We start from the raw sequence: 23,299 nt of genomic DNA, 5'->3' as shown, positions 1-23,299 counted from the left end.
TTTAAACGAATCCACATGTAGGAACAAGTGAATAACACCCCAATTTCCCTTTAACATGGCATGTGTTTCTGACAATGGAAATAAGGAAACCTCTGTACAGGTTGTTAAAAAATTTTTTTTGAAAGGGTCCCTATACTTGGGGCTGCCCCGGGGCCCATTCTCACTCACGGTGGCATTGGATCACCCATCCAAGTACTCACCAGGATCGACTGTGCTTATTAGTTTCTGAAAGCGATGGGATCTGGCAAATTCAAGAAGATCGTTGCAGTTATTCCTATGCATAAAGTATTCCAATTTTTTTTCACTCATGCCGTTGCAGGTGTTTGCATTGGGAAAGGAAAGCACAGTTTGGGCTGTTTTCAGTTTCGCGAGTCATGATGAATTTTGGCATTGCCATTGTGCAAATTGCTCCTTGGCACCATAATTATGCCATAAATTCTCACATGTGTGCACATTCTTCACCTTTTTCTCTGTTTGTGTACCCAATGGTTCCATATTTTTGTCATGAGTTCCATTTTTTAATATTGCAGTCATCTCCCATAGGTTCCTTCAACTTCCTACTTATCGTCGTTTCATCTTTCTAACATGACATTCATCAATATTCCATGCTTTTGCAGTTGTTTGCTCGAATCATGTGAGATGTACTTGGAATCGAATTACCTGTTCTTTTCTGCAGGCTGAGCCACATCGGTGCACATCGCTCCGTGAGGGTGGCATTGGTAGTGACTCTGAGAATTGGCGCAATCGAAGAAGAGGCACAAGTAGTGGCTCAAGGGAATTCCATACTCCTTCCAGTTGTGCGAGTCATATCCTCAACACAAGTCCAGTTTGTGAGTTCAACATCACACTGTGCTGATAAACATCAGTTTAAAAACTTACTGTGTGTAATAAGCGAGCTGCTGCATGAGGCTCCTGAAGGCAGATATGCTTTTGTATAGACTGCAGGTGGAGATATTTGGAGCCAAAAATAAGATTCAAAACAATTTAGAATTAAAAAAAGAAAAAAATAACCGGATGGAACTTACTCGAGCCACATTTTCTCTATTCTTGAATTCACTCACATTTGAGTTGTGACCCCTCACACTTTAAACCTCGTGACTGCAGGCTCAAAAGCAGGATTTGATCAAGTCTCATGGAATAATGATTTTAAATAAAGCGATGCAGGTTCTTGGTATTCATCCAGTCAAATTAAGCCAGTAAAAGTTTACAATTGAAAAAAGCTGGACTTGCTAGTCGGCAAAGCCGACGTTTCGGCAAGTATCCAGTCGCCTTGGTCATGGCAGATGTTGAAGTGAAGATGTAGTTTCAGAATCACCACTTGACATCCGGTGGTGGTTGGGTTAGTTGGTCTGTGGACCAATCTGGGCGTCACATGATGGTTGCAACCGGTGTGGAAGAGATTTCATAGACTTGTCCCCTGTACGAGACAGATGAAATCGCAAATCGCCCCTCTTGTTGAGAGATGGTGCTTCAGCTCTTTCCCAAATGGATTCCTTTACAACTACAGCAACCACTTTTTTTCTCTCTATCTCAGATTACCACTTGACTTATCAAAGCTGTGACCATGCAGGTTTAAGTGCACATACACACCAGAGTTCAAACCCTCTTCATAAGCTGGACGAAGATGTTCGTTCATCCGGCCCTTTAGGGTTTGGTGAGTTTATCTTGTGTCTCAGTGCATGATGGTCTCAGGGCCAAATTTCTCCTCTCTCAGTGCATGATGGTTCTCCACATCTGATGCCATACACCATCACATTTCTTATGCTTTTTTTCCAATTATAAACCTTTACTTTAATTATTTCCATAGTTTACATGGAAAACATTTCCGCTTACTGTATTTTGAAATTGCTTCTTAAATATCAACGTCTGGCAGTCCGTGGAGCTCCTTGGACCAACAATCTGCCATGATTATTTCTTGTTTCATGATTATGGTCATCTCTGCTGCCTTTCAGGACAGGGCAATGCCTCGGGATGCTTCACAAAGCTTCCACTCCTTTGCCAGTATCAGATCGTAACAGTTTTTCAGTCTATCTTTAGTATACTGGTGTAAATTTTTCGTCTGTGAGCCGGTGAAGCGCAATCTCACCTTCATAGCCCATCGCAGTGTAATTGGTGCCACTCAACAGGAGGCTGAAGTGCAGAGGCCTGATCATCTTCTATCACAGAAAAATCCATGGCCTCATTTTCCACCATATCTCATATCTGCTCTTTTCCCATCTGCCCACCAAGCCTTATTCACTTCTCATGACCCCAACTAGGCCATACTCACTCCTCCAGCAAAACATGCAGTATACGTTGTTACCTCCCCGAAGCATAGCTTATCTCCATTTCTTCACATTTTACTCAGAATCTTTGCTGTTCTCAACGACTCTTCTCTCCAGTCCATCTGCACTTATTTCCACATTTACTTTGTTCATCTTTTATCCCATCTACTCTAATGCCCTTTGTCTGCTTATTGCCACTCATCTGCTTAGCCCTACCTCTTGTGCTTTCAATATGTTCATTTCTTTGATGTTTCCATCGCTGATCTTTTCCATTCCTCTATGTTGACCTCTCACCCCTTTACCATTAAGAAATTTCATATACTTCATTTTCTGTGTATTTTCAAATAAAAAATATGCAAACATACCTTTGATGTTGATCACTTTGCTGCATTTGTTAGTTACATCAGGCTTTCTGGATTGTTCTTCCCAAATAGTAAGTTAAACCATATACTTGGCATTATTTGTACACATTTGATGGGGCAGCCATTTTTCCCACCCCATAACAAAAACTACCGTACTTCATGATAGATAGGAGAGTGGGTGGTTGAGGGACCTTTTTGGCAAAGTATATAACAGTATATTCTATATTTTGAGTGTGCGTTTCCATCTTCAAACAAATGTTTTTATTGCATCTCGGATGCTTTAGTTTAGCCTTAGAAATCAAAAACCAGGTTTGTCCTAACAGAGAACGTCCATTCTTATGATCTACCATTCGATCTACCATTCTTACGAGCCCCTGTGCATACATGTGACGAGTCTCAATGGTGCAGTGTACTATGTGTGAATGGATTGAATTTTGTGGGGGAATAATGGCATTTCCATGATGATCCAATTAACCTTCTTTCTTTCTTCTTGTGCACTGCAAGTTTTCGAAGAAACCATGTGTTTTATTGCTACTCACATTATCGTGGTGCGTGGGTGCCATGGTGGCCTGTAAAAGGCACATTCATTTAATTTTTTTTTAACTCCTGCTTCATGTTTCAATCGGATGTCCTGGACAATGTGAGTCGCAACAATGTACTTTTTGCTATTCCTTTTGTCCTCTTGTGTCTTGATTCGTTCGGTGTTCGAGCTCTTTCAAGAGCCTTGACTGTATCCAGAAAAAAGGAGAAGCTTTAACTGATGGGAGTACATAGCGAGAAATAGAAAGTATAAACCTGCATTGTCCCTTCAATCGCAACCTTGATATGCAATGTGGCATGGAGTCTGCAAGCTTGGTATATAAAATGAACTTAATGCATCTCATCAAAAATAATAATGACATTATAAATAATTTCAAAAATATCTGTTTGTAGATTTTCTTTGTTTGTGTATTTGGTGATTTTACTTTAATGCTTTCCTGAACCCCTGGACAGATTCAGTTGAAAATTGTAGGTTGTAGCACAGAACCAAGTCAGGGTGTTGCTAAGTGATTGTAATTTGGACAGGAAAAGCCAGGCTTTGCTCACAACTGCTACTACCTTCCACTCGTCATAAAATTGTGCCTTGTGTGACTTCACATTGTCTCCCTGTCTCACAAACTTCATCAGGACATCACCATGACTCGACGGCCTTTCATCTAAACCACCAGGTCATGAAGATGTCGCATTTGGCACAGGCTTTTGTTCACAACCGAATACAAATCGTGTATTCGATCGTTTAACAGGTGTCATCTCGTGTTTCATTATCTGGGGTGCCATTGAACAGGAATTCCTCTTCCGAGACTATAATAGCAAATCATTGTTTCAAAATGGATGACATAAGGCAATTGCAAAAGCTTCACAGCAATTATGCATAAATTTGAGCATTAACGACCTCGTCTGCAATTACAAACGGTTGGCCGTAATTGAAAATATTCTAGGCCAAAATGGCAATCTCGAAATAGTGAGTGAGAAAACCAGATGGGGTTGAGAAACAGCTCATCACAAAGAGAGAACAAAGTGCAGAGAAAAAAATTAAAATAGCAAATGCCATTGCTCCTTTCATTTCACATGATTGTGTTGTTTAACTATACCAAAAAAACAACAACAAAGGAAATAATTCATGGAACAGAGAAAGTGACATGCTCTAAAAATGCTTCCTGCCTTACTAGCTAGGAACGATGTATGTGAAAGTCATAAGGATTATCCCAGGACACAAATGTAATGCAAGTTCTGCATGACATTGAAATCATACCTTTGAAGCACTGCTCTGGCTAGACTACATCGGTTGCTCAGATTGAATCATAAACTATTGGGTTACAGGATTGGGCACTTCGAATGGCTCACTAATCCAGAACTCTTTCCATTATGGCTGGCAGGCATCATCATTTGTACAGAGGGATGAATTTTTTGGCCCAGAATGCAACGCTATTACATTAGCAGGCAGAAATGCCTCACAATCTAACGGTTGCAGCTTCAGTCAATTTCTGAGCGAAATTGCAATGGGAGATAATCTAGAGCACATCAAGGGATTTGGCAAGTCGAGAAAACTGCATCAGAAACTACTTGCTAATTAAGGAAGTGAGATTTGGAAACGAATCCCAGCTAGCACACCAACGTTGGCTCAACGTTGCTAAATGGTTGGAACAGCTGCGAGAGGATTTCCCACGTCTATTCGACGTCAGCCACATGGCGTTGAACGTTGGACCAAAGGACCAAATTTTGTTGGGACAATGGTGGTGATGAGGTTGTCCCAACGTTAACCCTACTTCTGTTAGCTGGGATATTTATATATCGACTAGCAGAGATACCCACCGTTTCCTGATGCTGTCGTAATCCTGTTGTAATTTTGAAGAAATCGTTTTTTCTGAAATATATTTTTTGTGGCGGCCTAAAATACCTCCCTACACTCACTAAGGAATGTGGTCGGGAATCATTTAATATTTCTTTTCACATCGCTGTAAAAGTCTTAAGTATTACAAGAGTGATAAAATAAAAAAATCAAGCTTTTTTTTCAAAATGTTTTAGCCGAAAACTCTCCCCAGCACTCACTGATGAACCTCTGCAAGTTTGAATAAGATCTGTTTGGCCATCTCTGAGAAAAATGCAACACACACGGACAAACATACTGTACAAACACCTCTCTTACAGTATCGATGAAGCAACTTTTCCTTCACTTCATTGGAAACTGACCATTCTCAAGGGGTTGGCAGGAACGTCGAGAGGGAGGGTAATGGTCTTTTTAACTGTCTTGTCTGGGAATGATTTTCAGCCTGACTAGAAACTGTCATCCTGGTTCGTTGCATGCAGATAAGGGGTGTTGTATCAATGAGTATACCATCTCTCAGAGAACACGTCAAGGCAGATGCTTTGTTTACGAATATTTGCTTGTGAACAAGGATTCCATAATTCATTTTTAAAAGAGGATACCATTGTGTGCTCATATTTCAGCCAAATTACTGCCTGGTTGAAGGCCGCTTTGCCAGTACTCTACAATAAAGGAGACACTGCAGTCCAGTGTTCATTCTTTATGGTAGAAATAATCACAACTTAGTTGTCAACACCCCTTCCACAGGGGTATGATAGATTAAAAAAATAAATTCTCCCTTTCTCCTGCAGTTCTGCCATCAGTCCAGTGAAGTGATTTGTTTTGAGATGTTTCTTTGGAAATATCACCATCGGTGATGGTGATAAAACACTGTTTATAGTTATCCTTAAAAAAAAACAATAAAACTATAATTCACTTGGTATCTCCAATGACTCTATAAAAAACTGCATGCCTATATCTTTTGTGTTTTCCAGATGACAATATTCTGACCAGTGATGCTCACCTTGCACTCCCATCATGCCTCAATGTCAAGTCACACCCAGAAATTTGCAGTCTGGGCACACTGCGTCATGATGTTGGTGATCTACCTGAACTCTTTAGCAAACTGGGCCTCGGAAAGTACACTGAAGTTTTCTACCAGCAAGAGGCATGTCTGAACAGCATTTTGCATTTCTCTTTTTTTGTAGCACTTTTTTGGGCCATTTAATAAAATAAAAAAGATTAAATCTCTTTATTAGTTGTTTCCAAGGCTGATCTTGTTGAGGATCATTAATAGAAGGCATTGCTCCACACAAATAAAAAAGGCAATGTTTGACAGTGGGGCATTGGGACAGCAGATGGACATAACAACAAAGAACTAGAACAGCACTCGGAAGAGTGCACACCTCCGCCAGGCTGAACAGTTTACATTTTGTATCCCACTGATAGGCCAGATCTGGATCCAGAAAATCGAATCGGCTTGCTGTTGCCACCAAACCAACTCATCCACCTGGCTTTGTCATAACTGTCCACAACTTTTTTTACAATATCATGCTATATATCGTTTTTGGTCCCATCTCTCAATGGTGAAGAATCACTAGAAAATAAAAAAAAATTCTCATATCTGGATCCGAAAGCTTCAACTAAATAGAATTGATTCATCCTTATCACACACTGTGTTGTTGTGCATGGACTGGATGCTGGAGGGTGCAATGAGAAATAAAGGAGTTTGGGGTGAGAGGTCAGAAGGTGTGCAGTGCAAAGCTTGTTACGTTCCGATGTTCAGTTGAATAAAACCGTTGGAGAATATTGAATTCCAGTTTTGGGTTTGGAGTGTCGGCAGGTGTCCTTCAGGGCTCTTTGTTAACGATCTCAAAGTTAAGTTTCCAGTCATTATCTGTCCCATTTTAACTGTTTATTTTCTCACTTACGTGCTACGGTTTGTTCCTAGTTCGGTTTTGTTTCAAAAATCGTACTATTTTGTGAGTTTTCGTCGACCTCGTCTTACCAGGTGCTTGAGGCCCACCCATCCTTTCCCTTGGTGTACGATCGCGTTTATTTGTATTTTCTCCCCATTACCTTCAATTTCAATCTTCCCCATTTTCCCAACGTCCCCAATCCCTCCCAACTAAACACACTATTTCTTGTCTAAAATCCCCCCCCCAAAAAACTACCTTTCTCTTTGCACACTCACAAGTCTCGATCCTTATTCTTCTTCTTCCTGCCGGCACACCATCTTTATTATACTGAGCTGACCCTCTCGCCATTACCTTCACAAATTATTCATACAACCTTCCATTCCCGAATCTTACCTGTTCTTCAAAAATACATCAAAAAATAATAATCTTCCTTGTATCCTTTCGATCTTGACACCTCCTGTAACCACGTGTCTCTCTCTCTACTCTTCCTGGTACTTTTCATCGACCCAGCAGCTTCACACTGCGTTTACCATCCAAATTCACCACACACTTCCACGATTTTACTTCAACCTTCCCTTTTCCGAATGTTACGCAATCCGAATTTGAAATAAATAATTTCACTTTTGACTATACACCTCCCATAGCCAAGTGCTTTTCCCGTAACCATGTGATCTGTTTACACCCCCTGCGTTTACCGATCCAATTTCACCATTCACCTCATGATTTTTTTCGACAACACTTCCATGACCTAATTTGATGAAAACTCTCTCGAACATTAATAATAACTAGAACTGCCACTTTATAACTGCTGGCAGTGATGACCGGGTACCCAGACATCCGCCTTTGATACAACATGAGAATTTCTGGAGATCACAGTCGCAAAGTTTTGCTTCGATATGATAAGTGGTACCAGAGAAAACATTATTTAAGAGCGATACAAATACAGCCCTGCTTCGATACAGCGTGGGACTAACGAGTTACGAACCGGGCAGCACAAAGTGTTCAATCTAATTATTACGTATGGAGTCAGCCCTTTTCCCTGGGGACATTGGGGGTATAAATTGAATTGCTATTCCTGTACCCTCAAACGCTTTCAGGTGCAGCCAAGTGAGCCTTCTGGAAAAAAACAACAAAAATCTGAAAGTTCTTAGATTCAAATAATTAAATATTTCTGGCTGCCAAACCATGCGGCCGATCGGGTTGAAATTTGAAACCTACGTTTCACATGTCGGCTAGATTATAATTGTGAATTTTCGCATATATTGAAGCAGTGATTCCAGATTTAACATTAATTAATATTTATCCTTCAATCCAACATGGCTGCCAAAACATGGGGCCGATCGAGTTGAAATTTAAATACTTCATTCCGCATTTCTGCTGCATCCTTCCCTTTTCCGAATTTTTTTCTCACTGAAGTTTCCCATTTATTGATGTAGCAGTTCCAGAGTAAACAATTAATATTTTCCCTTCAATCCAATATGGCTGCCAAACAATGTGTCGTACATCAAAAGCGGGGGAGAACTTTTGGTTCATCATGGAGAGGCGGTCATACATGTGGAATTTCGCCTCCATCTGTTCAGCCATTTCAGAGAAGACTTTTAAATGTATTAATTTTCAATCCAAGATGGCTGACGAACCAGGTGACCTATGTCATCATAAGTTTATATTCTGCTTCCAATCTTGTTGTGGAACACGTATGTGAAGTTTTGTGTTAATCGGAAAAAGGTGCGTTTTTCTATCCAAGATGGCCGCCAAACCATGTGACTTGTAACGTCATAATTTTTACCGTATATGCAGGCATGGGGGGAAGATTACATTTGCCAAGTTTCGCTTTGATAGGTTAGGTGGTTCCAGAGAAAACATTATTTAATATTTTTCTTTCATCCAACATGGCTGCCAAACCATGTGACAGATCAATTATAAATTAACAAACATTTATTCACTAAGCCTGTCCAATATGTGTGTGAAGTTTCCCCTTGATCTTACCAGCCATTCTGGAGAAGAAGATGTTTGAAGGTTTTAGGGTAAATTCAACATGGCCACCAAACCATGTGACCTATCAATTAGAAATTAACAAACTTGTGAAAATATGTCTTGGTGAAAGTGGGTGTGAATTTTTGCCTCAATCTGTCCTGCCGTTCTCGAGAAGAAGATTTTAAAAATTTATTTTAAGTCCAAGATGGCTGATGAACCATGTGACCTATGACATCATAAATTTAGATTCTGCTTCCTATCGTAGACTGGAACAAGTTTGTGAAGTTTCGTGTAAATTGGATAAGGTATGTTTTCCATCCAAGATGGCTGCCAAACCGTGTGACTTGTGATATCATAATTTTTTAGCATGTATGCAGACCTGATGAGCGATGGCAGTTGCAAATTTTCGCTTTGATAGGTTAAGCAGTTCCAGAGAAAACATTATTTAATATTTTTCTTAAATCCAACATGGCTGCCAAACCACGTGACCTATCAATTATTCATTAACAAACTTGTATCCACTACACGTGCAGAATAGACATGTGAAGTTTCCTCTTGATCTGACCTGCCGTTCTGGAGAAGAAGACGTTTGAATGTTTCAGGGTAAATTCAAGATGGCCGCCGAACCATGTGACCTATCAATAATAAATTAACAAACTTGTAAAAGGATGTCATGGGGAATGTGTGTGTAAAGTTTTGCCACAATCTGTCCAGCCGTTCTGGAGAAGAAGATTAAAAAAAAAATTCAAAGCAAGATGGCTGCCGAACAAAGTCACCGATGACGTCACAATAATTTTTTTCTAATTTAAATTGATGTGTAGATGACGCTCAAGAAATTTCAGATTTTTCCCATGAAGCATTCTACTTGACGAATTTTCACCGGCGCACCACATCACTGATGACGTTACGAAAAATCACCCGTGTTCACCGTAGGGAGTTTATTAAAATGTATCAAGCAAAATATTTTTCCATTGCACGGTTTCACAGATACAGAGGTCCAAAGTTTATCGGTTTTTTCAAGGTCACGCCCATACCCCGTGACCTATGGCCTCACCATTATCACTTAAGTATGACACCAAAAAAGATACATACAAAGGTGAAAATTTTGCGTCAATCGGACTTACCATTCCTGAGAAAATGATTTTTAAAGCAAAAGAACCCTCAATTTGCGGCGGAAGAAAAAATAATAACGAGAACTGCCACTTTATAACTGCTGGCAGTGATGACCGGGTACCCAGACGTCCGCCTTTGACACAACATGAGACTTTCTGGAGATGATAGTCGCAAAGTTTCGCTTCGATTGGATAAGTGGTTCCAGAGAAAACATTATTTAAGAGTGATACACATACAGCTTTGCTTCGATACAACGCGAGACTAACGAGTTACGAACCGGGCAGCACAAAGTGTTCAGTGTCGTTATTACGTATGCAGTTAGCCCTTTTCTTGGGGACATTGTCGGTATCAATTGAATTGCTATTCCTGTACCCTCAAACGCATTCAGGTGCAGCCAAGTGAGCCAACAATTTGCATTGTACCACGTGACCAATGACATCACAATTATCAATTAGGTTTGCTTTCAAAAAAGATAATACTATGGTGAAAATTTCGTGTCGATCGGACTTAGGGTTCCTGAGAAAATTATTTTTAAAGTGAAAGAACCGGCAAATTTCCGGCAGAAAAAGAATAAACGAGAACTGCCACTTTAGAACTGCTGGCAGCGATGGTCGGGTACCCAGACGTCCGCCTTTGATACTACGTGAGACTTAAATGATAGTCGCAAGGTTTCTTATCGATAGGTTGGTTCCAGAGAAAACAATGTTTAATATTGTTCTTGAATCCAACATGGCTGCCAAACCATGTGACCGGTCAAATAGAAATTAACAAACTGAAATTCACTGCTCGTGTGCAATACGTATGTAAAGTTTCTCCTTGATCTGACCAGCCATTCTGGAGAAGAAGATGTTTGAAGGTTTCAGGGTAAATTCAATATGGCCGCCAAACCATGTGACCTATCAATTAGAAATTAACAAACTTGTGAAAGGATGTCTTGGCGAAAGTGATTGTGAAATTTTGCTTCAATCTGTCCACCGTTCTGGAGAAGATTTTTTTTAAATTCATTCATTTTCAATCCAAGATGGCTGACGAACCATGTGACCTATGATGTCATAAATTTATATTCTGCCTCCAATCCTCTAGTGTAATAAGTGTTTGAAGTTTCGTGTTAATCGGATAAGGTGTGTTTTTCTATCCAAGATGGCTGCCAAACCATGTGACTTGTGACATCATAATTTTTACTTTGTATGCAGACATGATGGAAGATGATAATTGCAAATTTTCGTTTTTATAGCTTGTGTGATTCCAGAGAAAACATTATTTAATATTTTTCTTGAATCAAACATGGCTGCCAAACCATGTGACGTATCAATTAGAAATTAACAAACTTATTCACTACTCGTGAGCAATAAGTTTGTGAAGGTTCCCCTTGATCTGACCAGCCATTCTGGAAAAGAAGATGTTTGAAGGTTTTCGGGTAAATTCAAGATGGCCGCCAAACCATGTGACCAATCAACAAGAAATTAAAAACTTGAAAAACGACGTCATGGTGAATGTGTGTGTGTAAAGTTTCGCCTCAATCTGTCCAGCCATTCTGGAGAAGAAGATTAAAAAAAAAAATTCAAAACAAGATGGCTGCCAGAGCAAGTGACCTATGATGTCATGATATATTTTTTCTATGGTGAATTGCTGTGTAGACGAGGCTCAAGAAATTTCAGATTTTTCCTATGCAGCGTTGTACTTGACGAATTTTCACTGGGATTTCGCCTCACCGATGATGTCGCCAAAAATCGCCCTCGTTCCGCATGGGGAGCTTATTAAAATGTATGAAGAGAAAAAATTTCCATTGCATCATTTCAGAGATACACAGGTCCGAAGTTTATCGGTTTTTTTTAGGATGGCGCCCGTACCACGTGACCTATGACGTCATATTTATCAATTAAGATGCATACTATCAAAAAAGATACATACTATGGTGAAAATTTCATGTCGATCGGACTTACCATTCCTGAGAAAAATGATTTTTAAAGCGAAAGAACCCGCAAATTGCTGGCGGAAAAAGAATAAATGATAAAAAAATAAATAAACAGAAGCAAAACCATAGGTCACCCAGTCTATTTGACTGGGTACCCTAATAAACAGAAGAAAAACAATAGGTTACCCAGTCAATTAGACTGGGTACCCTCATGAGAAGTAAACAGAAGAAAAATAATAGGTTACCCAGTCCATTAAACTGGGTACCCTAATAATTAGAAATATACAGAAGAAAAACAATAGGTTACGCAGTCCATTAGTCTGGGTACCCTAATAATAAAAACGATCTCTTATAATGCTTCATCTTCCTCTTTCACACGTGTGGTACTCTTTACTGTATCATAATGCATGACTCTTCTACGATTCAAACAGACTGCTCTCAATTCGACCTTTCCTTCATACCTTGCTGAAAAAAATCCAACTGTTACAGCATTTCTTCTCTCCATTCTCTGAATTCGCCTTTATTGCATCCATCAAGAAATGTGTTTAATCGCATCTCTCACCTAAAACTTTTAAAAACCCCAGTTTTCTATGAATGTTCGCTTTCCATCAACCATTCTTTTTTTCCATTTCAAGTGCCAACTCACCCGTCTCACCCCTCACTCTCAAAGCAACCATCACACTCCTCTCCCTCCAAGCCTCCCTCTCACCTCTCTCAAAAACTCCCCCCTCACCTTTCTCCCTCAACTCTCCCCACTCACCCTTCTCCCACCATTCACCCACCTCACTCACCCTTCTCAAAGTTGCCCCCTCTCATTCACAAAGCTACCTCCTTCCACCACCCTCTCCCCCCCCTCTCTTCACTCCACCTCCTCCAATCCTCAGCTGCCTTCTGCCCCTCTGTTGTTCACCCTCTCCTCCAGCACCACAGAGCCTTTTCTCCTTCTCATCCAGCCCCCTGCCCCAAGCGATTCTGCAATCCCCCACACTCTTTCAACAACCCTCCTTACCTCCCTCCCTCATCCCTTGTCCTCCCCTCCCACCCCCTGCACCCAAAGTCTCCTCCCCTCCCTCTTCATTAACAGTGTGGACCTCAAATATCCGGGGCTTCGCTCAAACCTTTCAGATCTTTCCATACATGTTGCCACTGACAAACCAGACATAATCTGCCTAACAGAAACCTTCCTCCCCCAAGACATATCTGAATACCAAGTATCTCTCCCTGGTTACTCCCTCCTCCAGTATGACAGACCTGAGCCTCGTCCTGGTGGAGGAGTTGCTCTCTTCATCAAATACTCTATTCCTCGCTCTCCATGCACGGCCATCTCACCCCCACACCCCCAGGAATACCTCTGGCTACGGCTTCCCCTCCATTCCCAACCTCATGTTTATATGTGTACTGCACCATCTACAAAACAGTGATGACTCCATTTACATTTCACTATTTGAAAACATGGACCAACTTCTATCTTCTGATCCAAACTCTCTCTTCCTCATTTGTGGCGACTTCAATTGTCATCAAGCCAGTTGGCTCGGTGTGGGTACCAATCTCACCTGTCATGGCACTTCAGCAAAAGCTTTCTGTGACTCATTGGGACTGACTCAATCGGTCAACTTCCTGACCCAGATCTCAACCAATGGTACTCCATCTCTTCAGGATCTGATTTTGACAAATTTCCCTGAAAATATCTGCTGCTCTTCCTTTGCTCCAATCAGTTCTTCTGACCACGTCCTTGCCAAAATGGACATCTCTCTGCCTATTATCAGAGAACCACCTCACCGCCGGCGAGTCTGGCATTTCACTCAAGCCAACTGGCCGGGTCTCCAAGCAGCCATCAAACTTATAGACTGGTCTCCTATCGCTACTTTCTCCAACATCAACTCATCCGGGGAATTCTTTCAAAGAAACTTGCTCTCCCTCATGCACAGATTTATCCCCTCTCGTCTTCAGTTGTCCTACCCTTACTCCCACTCTTTGTTCAATGAAGCTTGTGGCGAGGCAGTTGTCCTGAAACAACTTGCCTTTGCCTCATGGAAACCAAACCCAACTGAGGATGATCTCAGTTCCTTCCATAAAGCTCGGAAAAAGTGTGTATCTACCGTCAGGAGAGCCAGAAAACAACATCTTTCTCAGCTCAAGTCCGAACTTTCAAACCTCTCTCCCTCCTCCAAATCCTGTTGGCATCTAATCAAATCTGTTCCTGGTGTATCCCCTCCATCCACTCCCTTCCCTCAAATGGCCGCACTGCTGATACCGCACGTGAAAAGGCTGAATGCCTAAACTCGGTGTTTGCAGCTAAATCTTGTGTCCAAAACCCATCACTTTCTCTACTCACCTCACCCAGTCGCACCGACTGTCCTGGACTCTGTGTCCTTTTCTCCTGACAAGGTGGAGAGCTTGCTGTCAAACCTCAACTCAGATTCTGCAACCGGTCCAGACGGCATCAGCCCACGTGTCCTAAAAACCTGCTCTTCTGCGCTTGCTCACCCTCTCTCTGTTCCATTCACCCTCTCATTTGCTCAAGGTCATCTGCCCTCTGCTTGGAAATCAGCAAACATTATTGCCCTGCATAAAAAGGTGCAAAAAACAGATCCCTACAACTACAGACCAATCAGCCTTCTCCCAAGCATCAGAAACGTTATGGAATCCATTATGGCTTCAGACATTAAATCCTTTCTCTTCTCCAATGACTTGATTTCTGATCTTCATTTTGGTTTCTGAACAGGTCACTCTACTCTGGATATGCTGCTTCTGCCCTCCCAACAATGGATGGAGGTCCTCAATGCCGGATATGAAATCAGAGCCATATCCCAAGTCATATCGCGTGCTTTTGACACAGTCTGGTACCCTGCCCTGCTCACCAAACTCTCTTCCTATGGTATCCAAGGCCATCTCCACTCATGGGTCGCAGACTTCCTCTCCTGTCTCAGTCAACGTGTGTCCCTAAATGGAGTTCTTTCTTCCCCTCTTCCTGTCCAGGCTGGAGTTCCTCAAGGTAGCGTTCTGGGCCCTGTTCTTTTTCTGGTTTTCATCAATGATCTCTCTGACTCTCTGGAAAATCCTCTTTTTCTCTTGGCTGATGACTCCACCCTCTGCCGTACCATCTGTCATCCCTCACACCGGCATGCAGCAGCTTCTTCTCTCACTGCAGAGCTCGGTAAAATCACAAACTGGTCCAACACGTGGAACATGTCTTTCAATCCGGACAAATCTCACACTCTCACTATGTCTCTCCGAAAAGACCGTTTGGAAAAACCCCCCATTCACTTTCTCAACAATCTTCTGGAAGAAGTCCTTTCTTTCAAGCTTCTGAGTCTCAATATCTGCCATGACCTTTCCTGGGAAAGCCACATTTCAAACCTCGCCTCCAAAGCCAGTCGCCGACTGAGAATCCTCCGTCATGCAAAGTCCTTCCTCGGCCCACCTGAGCTCCTGACAACTGACAAAGCTTTCGTCCGCAGCCTGATTGAGTACTGCTCTCCCCTCTGGGCTGGTGCTCCTGCCTCCCACCTTTCTCGGCTTCACGTTGTGTAAACCAAGGCATTTCGGATATTTGGTATCTCCCGCGATGAGGCTGAGTCTTTGGGCTACTCACTGTTTCACCACAGAGAGTTTGGTGGTCTTTCTGTCTTCTATCGTCTCCTCTCCAGCCTCGCCCCCCTGCTGTGTTTTTCCCCACCATATTTCCGCAGGGCGCTCAAGGTCCGCCAACAACCCCCTTCTATAAAAACTAACAAAATCACGAATCACTGCTCACCTTCACTCTTTCAGTCCGCTTTTTCCCCGCCTTTGGAAAAAAACTCCCTCACTCTATTCAATCCCATTCTTCCCTCCTGGCCTTCAAAATAGCTGTTCACCACCACCTCTTATCACCCCCCATCCAAATCCTCGATCTTTTCTTCCCCCATGAATTCACCCCAAACCTACCTCCTTCAAATTCCCTGCTTTCCTTCCTGACAGTCCCTGTAATGTCCATCTTGTATTCCCCATGTTCCCCAACCCATCCCTCTCCCTTCCACAGATCTCCTAATGTCTCTGTTCCCCACTGTTTTGTGCTTCCCTCTCCCACCCCTCTTGTCTCCTGCCCTCCTTGCCTCTGACTCCCCTTGTTATATATTCCGTGTGTTACTCTGATACGAGCCTTGACATTGTCAACATAAAAATAAAAACATGTGACCGATTAATTTATTCATGAACACCCTGGTATCCCCAAGGCTTGGAGAATGTGTGTGACGTTTCTCCTCGATCTGTCCAGCTGTTATGGACAAAAAGATTTTTTAAAGGTTTTAGGGTAACTCTAACATGGTTGCCAGACCCTGTGACCTATGACATCATAGGTGGGGAACTTTTTGTTCCTTCTGGATAGGCAGTCGTACCCTTAAAGGTTCTCCTCGATTTGTTCAGCCTTTTCGGAGATTTTTGAAGGTTTAAAAAAAACATAAATCTGGCTACCAAATCACGTGACTGATGACATCATCGATTGTTTTTTTTTTCTGTTGACCAATTTACCCCAAGATGACCCTCAAATTTTCATATTTTTTTGGATGTAGTGTGGCATTCTACTTTTGAAATTATGACATCATAACGAAGGTACCTATGATATCATTAAATAAAACAATCACACATTCCCAATGGGGAGTACTTTCTTTGTTCTATCACAATCCTACCACGACAAAAGTAAAATGTCAAAAGATGTCGTGATGCTAAAGCAGAAGAGGATTGTTGTGTCGTGTTGGGGCATTGTAATGTGGTGTCATTCCTTCCTTGCTTGGTTGTTTTTTTTTGAGATTTCATCCCTCTATGTTTTTACATTTTTCATGAAAAAAAATTTTTTTCCTTGTCTTATTATCGTGTAAGGTTTTCGTAAAGTGTAAAGTGTCTTAAAAATCAGGTAAATCGGTGAAAATGTAACAGATGCAACAGTCCGGTAGGAACAGTAATGATGTTAAACATATAAGTGGTGAATACAGAACACGTCAGGAACAGAAATACAATGAGCAACAGATAAGGAGATGTATAGCAATGTGTGCGCTGTGTCAAAGTCATCACTTGGAATACTTGACAGTCTGATGAAGGGATTGCGGGAAATCGACAGAAAGCAGGAATCATGTGGTTGGACAGGTGCGGACACTGACAATTAAACAAACCATTCTGATTGTGTGGTTGTGTGTATTTCATCGCTCCCTTGACAGTGTGTTTAATGCAGGTAAAGTCAGTTATAACCACAGGAACCATAACCAATTGTCTTGCATGCAATATATCAGGAATTCTCCCACATGTCTTTCTCAAAAACGTTAATTTAGTGTTTTGCTTCAAGGTGAATATGCCCGTGAAGGTCTTTGTTTTCTTTGAAAGAGAGGTTTTGGGTCATTTTGTTATAAAGGTGGAAAAATTGTGGAATTTTGACTTTCGATTTCTTTCTGTTCCATACATAACCCATTAGCCTCTATCTCTCTCTGTCTCTCTGTCTCTCTGTCTCTCCCTCTCTCTCCCTCTCCTCCTCCCTCTCTCGCTCACTCCCTCTCCTCCCTCTCCTCCCTCTGTCCCTCCCTCTCTCTCTCTCTTCCTCCCCTCCTCTCTCCCAACTTCCTCTCCCTTTTCCTCCACCATTCCTATATTCTCCTTCCCTACTTTCCTTCTCCAATCCTTCACCGTTCTCTTCCTCTCCGAAAATTACTTTTGACAATTATTGGGCATAGGAAAGAAATCTACCTTGACGTGTGTTTCGGTTCACATGCATGAAGTGTCTTGATATCGTGTGGCCTGACAGATAGACCTGCAGTTGTTTCTCACTCTAACCGATGAAGATTTAAAGGAGTTGGGTGTGAACACTTTTGGTGCTCGGAGAAAAATGCTTCTGGCTATCTCAGGTGAGTTTAATGCACCCCTTTTTTTTTTAAGGATAAAGGTGAAACATTGATTCACCATTTTTTGCGGACACTGCCACCATTGTCATGGACAAGTCCTTTCAGATTTATATATCTTATGTACGGAACTTATTTCATATGCATACTTTAGAAAGGCCTTGTTGGGCATATATGAATATGCATTACGTTTTTAACAATAGAAGACAGGTTACAATTGATTTTTTGATTGAAAATTGTGGGTTTATTTAGAACCCTAATGGTTATCGTCACTTGACCTTTGTTGGTGTGAATTTGCAGTGCAATTCCGTGACCCAAGATTGACTCATGTATTGTGTTGATTCTTTGTGTTTACTTGTGTTTCTTTTACATTGAATGGTTTATCTGTGAGTAATATTATTTACTTCAATTCTCAACCACCCAGGCTTCTTTCTGCTTCTCGTCTTACACCTCATTGGAATGTACTTACTCTGCACTCTACACATTTTCTCCTTGAAGGTTTCCCATTTCTCTGATGCTGATTGTCCTGTTGTTAGAGTCTCCCAATCTACATCAGCAAATTCTCTCCTCATACCCTCAAAGTTTGCCTTCCTGAAATCTAATAGCCTTACCCTACTATCCTGAACTCTAACCCTTAACAGAATCTTTGCACACACAATGTTATGGTCAATTGCTCCTAAATGCTCCCCAACTTCCACCTCCTCCACCACATTGGGATCGTTACTTTAAAGGAGGTCTAACATTGCACTCCCCCTCTAGGCTTATCTATAAGCTGGGTTAAAAAGCAATCTTGGAATAAAACTAGAAAATCCTCATCCACTCTGCCCTTTCCCTGTTCCTGGACCCAATCTATCCCTGGCAAGTTAGAATCCCCCATAATCAATACTCTTCCCTTCCCACATTCCCTTTTGAATTCTTCATGTACTCCTCCTTCCTCCTCTTTCTTCCCACCCAGAGCCTGATAAAAGCATCCCACCAGTATCTTACTGTTTTTACAATCTCTAATCTCTCCCCACACAGAATCCTCAACATTTATTCCTTCCTTAATGTCACCCCTTTCTCTTGATACAATGCTGTCCCTTATTCAGATTGTTACTCCTCCTATTCTCTCCTTCCTATCACACCGATACACCTTGTAGCCTTCTAATCCTGTCCTCCAGTTACTCTCATCCTTAAACCATATCTCACTCACTGCAACTACATTGTACTCCTCGCTATCTACTTTGGCTTCAAGCTCTTCCATCTTATTATTTAAACTTCTGGCATTGGGATAGAATATATTTAACTTTTCCCTTCCTTAAATTATATTTTCCTGCCTGGCCTTACTCATCATAATTACATCATCTGTTCCTTCCTTTATAGCTTCTACACCCTACGCTGATGTGAAAAAGCCTGAATTCCTTCCTCACTGCAAACCTTGCTGCCCCCTCTCCATTTAACAAATGGCCATCATTCTGGAAACACTTCCTTTGTCCCCTAAATGATTCCCACTGCTTCTTAAATGCAAAACCTTCCTCCCTCCACCATTCTTCCAGCCAATGGTTGATGTCTATCATTCTGGTCATAATTTATATATTGTTTCCTAATGTTGGGAGAATACCAGAAAACATGACCTCACAACCCCTTGCTTTCAGCCGCTTACCCAATATCCTGTATCTATTTTTCAAAACATCTGAGTAAACTTTCCCTACATCATTCGCTCCTAGGTGTACCGCAACCAATTTCTTCCTGCCGTGACCCAAAACAATATCGTTTCCCCTTCCTTCAATGTCCCTAACTCCCCCTCCTTCAAAACTAACCTGAATTCTATGTCTACGATCCTTCCTGCAGAATGAGGAATCTACATATTTAATGCTCTCATCACCCACAAAAACTGTCTCCTATACCTCATGTCTACCAATCTCTAGTGCTTCACCATCACCACTGCCGCTCCCGCTGCCCCATCACCACTGCCTGCTCCCACTGCACCACCACCACTGCCTGCTCCCACTGCACAATCACCACTGCCTGCTCCCACTGCACAATCACCACTGCCTGCTCCCACTGCACAATCACCACTGCCTGCTCCCGCTGCCCCATCACCACTGCCTGCTCCCACTGCCCCATCACCACTGCCTGCTCCCGCTGCCCCATCACCACTGCCTGCTCCCACTGCACCACCACCACTGCCTGCTCCCACTGCACAATCACCACAGCCTGCTCCTGCTGCACCATCACTTCTGCCAATATCCTCAGCAACCTCACTCGACAACCGTAACCAACTTTTATCTCCAAATATCTCACATTCTGCTACTTGCTGTAAATAATTATCAATCTGTTCGTTCAACCTAGAAATAACTATCCTCAAGTGGGCTATTTCCTCACACTTCCTACAACAGTGAGCACCCTCTGCGTCCCCTATTCTTGATGTGTCCCACATTTAGCATCTATCACATTTTATGTACTCCTCCTCTTTTCTCCTTCACTCTCTATTTATATCCTTTTTCACCACCATATTCCCAAGGCTTCAACTGACTTAAATGTCAAACTTAACACAAGGCCTCCCCCTGCTTCATTCAATAACTAACAAAAATACCCAGTAAACTGTTATGAACACAACTACACCTTTATAAATACCACCCCACAACCCCTGACACAAATCACGAGAACAAAATATGCAAAACAACACACAAAAACCACTTATCTTGTTCTGGCCTAGGCCTTACACAGCCGCATGCTAACAACCAGAAGTGACGTTCTCACAGTTGTTGGTGATATTGGGGGTCTTATGGGTCAAAAGTGTCTTCGGGTCATAAAGAATCTAAAGGGCCATGAAAGGTCTAAAGGGTATTCAGGGTCATAAAGGGTCTTAGGTGGTCTTGGGATTTAAAGGGTCTTTGTGGTATTAAAATTCTTAAGGTTATTGGAGTATTGAGGGTTTTGGGGGTCATAAGGGTCTTAAAGGGTCTTGGGGGTCAAAAGGGTCTTGATGGTATGAAGGGTTATTCAATGGTCGAAGGGGTCTAAAGGGTATGGAGTGTTTTTGGGGTCTTAAGAGTCTTAATGGTCTTAGGGTTAAAAATGGTCTTTGGGGTCTTAGGGGTATGGGTGGGGGGTCTTAAGGGTCACAATGGTCTTCAGGTATTAAAGGGTCTAACGGTATAGAGGGTCTGGAACTTGCATGAATGCATGCATGGCTCCTTTTATAGTATAGATAAGGACTGCCTCTTACGAGGAGCAGTCTTGGAACATATGACATGCAGGAGAAACGTCTAGAGGTGGTTGTAGACATGGGCTTAAGCTGTCAGAGTCGTGCCAAAGAGCAATGGGAAAAGCTCAAAGGATTTTAGTTTGTATTCAAAGGCAGATATTAGATAGATCGAAAGAGGTGGTGGTAATGTATCGTAAATTAGTGAGGCCCTTAAGATGCTTTGGGAAGTTAATTTCATGTTTGGATAATAGGAGGTAGTGGGAAGAAGTTGAATGGGGATGAAGTGCAACTTGACCAGTGTTTTAACCATCATTGGACTAATGAGGTGCTGACTCAGGTGAAGGGTGCCCAACATTGGACAACACTCAAGATGGGGGATTATAATTTTCCTTTAACAATAATCAATTGGAATAAATGCAATTGGAACGAGGAGGGCACTCGGTAGAGTGCATACCTCCACTCCGTAATGCCTGATCCACGAGAACATATCTTGCCCAATACATTTTTGAGATATTGTGCTACATATCAGTTTAGCACCATCTCCCAATGGTGAAGAATCACTGAAAAAATTATCACATCCGGATCTTCACCAAAATTGAATCAATTCTTTCTTGTGATGCACCCAACATGTCCACCAAGTTTCATCCGAATCCGTCTACAACTTTTTGAGATATCATGCCAGATATCGTTTTTGGCCCTATCTCTCAATGTGAAGAATCACTTAATAAATTCTAATCTGTCGATCCAGATCCGAATCTTCACCAACATCTAATCAGTTTGTCCTTGTCATACACCGAATGATACTTGCAAAATCCACTCCCCTCTCCAAAGGTTGCCATGGATACATCAAATTGTTCATTTCATTAAGATTAAAATTGACGATCTTAATCAAAGCTCAGGCCAATCGGATGAAAATTGATTATTTTTCAGATTGAAATTGATGATTTTAGATGTTTGCCCTACAGTTGACCTTTGATCTTTTGATCTCAAAAATAGTTGCTTTCCCAATTCAGTAACGCACTATTGCTGTTTAATATTCAAGTTAATAGGATGTAAATTGATGATTTTTCAGTTGAAAATTGATGATTTTTGAAATTTGACCTCAAGATGACCTCTAAGCTCAAAATCAATAGGCTTCTCAGTTGAAACTACCTCGACAACTTGGTAAAGTTTTATGGTGATCAGTTTGGAATTGTGACCTGTAGGTGGTTGACAAACAGACAGGCAGAATCACAAAATCGACTGAACAATATACTTGAAAAATCTTCGATTTTGCAAGTAACAAACAAACAAACAAACAAACAGACAGAAAGGCGTGAAAACATAACCGCCTTCAACTTTGGTGGCAGACGTAATGAAATGAAAAGGTACCACACACGCCTTTTAGTTAATTTTACACCTGGTTATGTGATAGAAGAAAGCATGTTTACAATTAACAATCTCGCTTTATCAGTAGGCTTTCAAGTTTTTCAGCAAAATCTACAATTACACCACTTGTACTAATTTGTTTCTCCAACACTTTGTTATGTCTTTCCATCTCTTTTTGAGCCAGTATTTGAGCCTTCCTTTCGTTGGTGGTTTTCACCGCTGTGGAAATACTGCCCGTCAATGCTCCCACCGCACCAAGATCTGTCAATAAAAGAGTGAGGGATATAAGAAATCCTCTACTTGTCTCCTTGACTGAATATTTCTTCAACATTGGTTTTGACATTTTAATTTTAAGTGCGCCAGTATCATTCAAGATTTTCACCTGTTCTCTTGTGAGCAAAACATAAATTCTTACAGCTCTTTTTCTCTGAATTGTATTAATGTTGATCATACAAGGCTTTTTATTTTTGTGTGCATAATTTTAGTTTATCAAGATTGATTTGATTAACATTTACCCCAGTTGTGACTTTCCTACTCATTATGTGAGACTACTCATAACACCATTATCTATATTCATCTGTAATTCTGTTTCTTCCAAAAGCAAACAAGATGTATTAACTTCTTCACTCTCTCCTCTTTCAATGTATAGAGAAGTATCTACGCCATTAGACTTTACAGTTTCCTTTTGAGTGCTCATATCAATCGCATAGATTGTGGAAAGTTTTTTTTTTTATGCTGTCATATCCAAAATGGGTTCTTTATTTCCATTGCTTTCACACACCTTTTGGTAAGACTTACATGTTTCAGCATAATCATTTTTTTCCCAATCAATTTCCTATCTATCTTGTGGATAAAATGTTCCATCCAGAGAAACGTGAGGTTGTTTCACCTTAGCTTTTCACTAAATGCATTATTCTTATCTGCAGCAGTATCTCCATCTGGTTTCTTTAAAATGAGCCACAGATATCGGAGCTTTCCTTCCAGAA

At 41.4% G+C, this 23,299-nt stretch overlaps 1 protein-coding gene across 6 annotated transcripts in view; it reads left to right on the top strand.

Annotated features, from left to right (window-relative positions):
• Window positions 1–23,299, top strand: part of BICC1 (BicC family RNA binding protein 1) — a 360,705-nt gene that overhangs the window by 317,789 nt on the left and 19,617 nt on the right. For all 6 annotated transcript variants that reach the window (XM_085883538.1, XM_085883536.1, XM_085883537.1 and 3 more), the window contains 3 exons: window positions 677–830; window positions 5,966–6,138; window positions 17,662–17,761. In XM_085883538.1, coding sequence (XP_085739664.1) covers window positions 677–830; window positions 5,966–6,138; window positions 17,662–17,761 — 427 coding nt within the window. The remainder of the gene's footprint in view (window positions 1–676; window positions 831–5,965; window positions 6,139–17,661; window positions 17,762–23,299) is intronic.

This window comes from Eptatretus burgeri, chromosome 5 (genome assembly GCF_056783735.1).
Source record: "Eptatretus burgeri isolate ZD-2024b chromosome 5, Ebu_testis_v1, whole genome shotgun sequence".
Lineage (NCBI taxonomy): Eukaryota > Metazoa > Chordata > Myxini > Myxiniformes > Myxinidae > Eptatretus > Eptatretus burgeri.
This window is presented reverse-complemented; position numbering and strand designations above follow the sequence as displayed.